We start from the raw sequence: 1,988 nt of genomic DNA, 5'->3' as shown, positions 1-1,988 counted from the left end.
TCAGGACAGTTCAGGAGGACAAAGTCTCAGGACAGTTCAGGTGAGCAGTATGGAAGCATGGGTTGGACCAGGTCTGAACCATATCCAGCTACACCAAATATTTTGAAGGCTTGCAGTGTTATCTGGTTTAGAGTGCTCTATGTCCTCCGTCTCTTGCACAGCCGGAGATTGGAGCCGAGGGAGAAAACTCCTGAGGCACATGGCCAGCTGTAGTCATTGTAGAATCTGAAGACTGAACAACCAGAACTGTTTTGGGGCCCACACAGAACTTTCCCAGAAGCACTCAGGTGGGAGGGGCTGACACGTATTCATAAAGTTACCTTTATAGAAAATTCTGGTAAACGTCAATAATTTGACCTCTTTCCCGCGCAGCCTCCAGCTGAACCATATGGAAATCACAAACCAAACGTCTTACACCAGGTTCATCCTCCTTGGCTTGTCCAATGACCCTCGCCTCCAAGTCTTCTCCTTCCTGGTGTTCCTGCTGATGTACATCATGACATTATCCGGCAATCTTCTTCTGATTCTTGCGGTGAGGGTCAACCCGACTCTGCAGACCCCCATGTATTTCTTTCTGAGCAATCTCTCTGCCGTAGACATCATCTTCTCCTCCACCGTTGTGCCCAAAATCCTGATCAACGCTTTATCCAAAGACAGAAGTATCTCCCTGTTGGAATGTGCGGTTCAGATGTACGTCCACCTAGCCATGGGTGCGTGTGAGTCCATCTTACTGGCGGTCATGGCCTTCGACCGGTATGCCGCCATATGCAGACCATTGCACTACAACGCCGTCATGAACAAGAAGCTTTGTATTGGTTTTGCTGCCATGGCTTGGAGCGTCGGATCCCTGAACTCTTTCATCCTTGTGATCCCTACTTTGAGTCTACCAATCTGCCGCTCCAACCACATAGACCATTTCTTCTGTGAGATTCCTCCTTTCCTACAGATGTCCTGCGGAGATACTTGGGCCAATGTGTTGTTGATCTATATCTCGGCAGGGGTTATTGTCATGTGTTCTTTCCTTCTGACTTTAGTTTCTTATTGTCACATCATCTACTCGATATTAAACATCCGTAACGCTCAAGGCCGGTATAAGACCTTCTCCACTTGTGCTTCCCACCTCTCTGTGGTCACCGTCTACTATGGGGCCATCATGTTCATGTGTATGAGACCCCCAACCGCTCGCTCTTCAAGGATAGACAAGGGCGTGCCGGTCGTCTACACAGCGGTCACTCCGCTCTTGAATCCGTTCGTCTACAGTATGAGGAATAAAGATGTGAAGGAAACTTCAAAAACATTCCCACTAACTGACCTTCAAAACCTGTCTATGTTGTCCTGATGGCACCTACTTCTGTATACTCCATGGCGGACTTCTATATACTCCATGGCGGACTTCTGTATACTCCATGGCGGACTTTTGTATACTCCATGGCGGACTTCTATATACTCCATGACGGAGTTCTATATACTCCATGGTGGACTTCTATATACTCCATGGTGGACTTCTGTATACTCCATGGTGGACTTCTATATACTCCATGGCGGACTTCTGTATACTCCATGGTGGACTTCTATATACTCCATGGCGGACTTCTGTATACTCCATGGTGGACTTCTATATACTCCATGGCGGACTTCTGTATACTCCATGGCGGACTTCTGTATACTCCATGGCGGACTTCTGTATACTCCATGGCGGACTTCTGTATACTCCATGGCGGAACGTCGCTGTATAATGATATATTAGAGCTTAGTGTAGAACGTTGGTCCATTCTACGTCACAATAGCGTAGTTGTAATTTGGGGTTTTTTGATGGCGGGTCATCAGAACCTTGTGAAGTCTTCGGGAGAATCCTCCTTGTGGGCCGACCCAACCTTCCAAGTTCCAGGAGCCTTTTTTATGATTAACGAGTGTCTCAGATATTCTAAGAATAAAAAAATACCCAACTGCAAATACTCATCTCTCTTCCAGCTCTGCTCCCCACAGAC

General features: G+C 47.2%; 1 protein-coding gene across 1 annotated transcript; it reads left to right on the top strand.

Moving 5' to 3' along the window:
* The first annotated feature begins 388 nt into the window (after positions 1-388).
* On the top strand, positions 389-1,339 carry LOC108803111 (olfactory receptor 5V1-like). The gene has a single exon (XM_018574952.1). It carries the CDS (start codon positions 389-391, stop codon positions 1,337-1,339), a length of 951 nt encoding a protein of 316 aa, XP_018430454.1.
* The last annotated feature ends 649 nt before the right edge of the window (positions 1,340-1,988 follow it).

Source organism: Nanorana parkeri, unplaced genomic scaffold (assembly GCF_000935625.1).
Source record: "Nanorana parkeri isolate BGI_ZX_2015 unplaced genomic scaffold, ASM93562v1 scaffold3410, whole genome shotgun sequence".
NCBI lineage: Eukaryota > Metazoa > Chordata > Amphibia > Anura > Dicroglossidae > Nanorana > Nanorana parkeri.
Note: the sequence above shows the minus strand (reverse complement) of the source record. Positions and strands in the feature narration are given on the sequence as shown.

What these genes read in the sequence shown, in the direction of transcription:
- LOC108803111 (XM_018574952.1), top strand. Translation starts at nt 389, where the DNA reads ATGGAAATCACAAACCAAACGTCTTACACCAGGTTCATCCTCCTTGGC.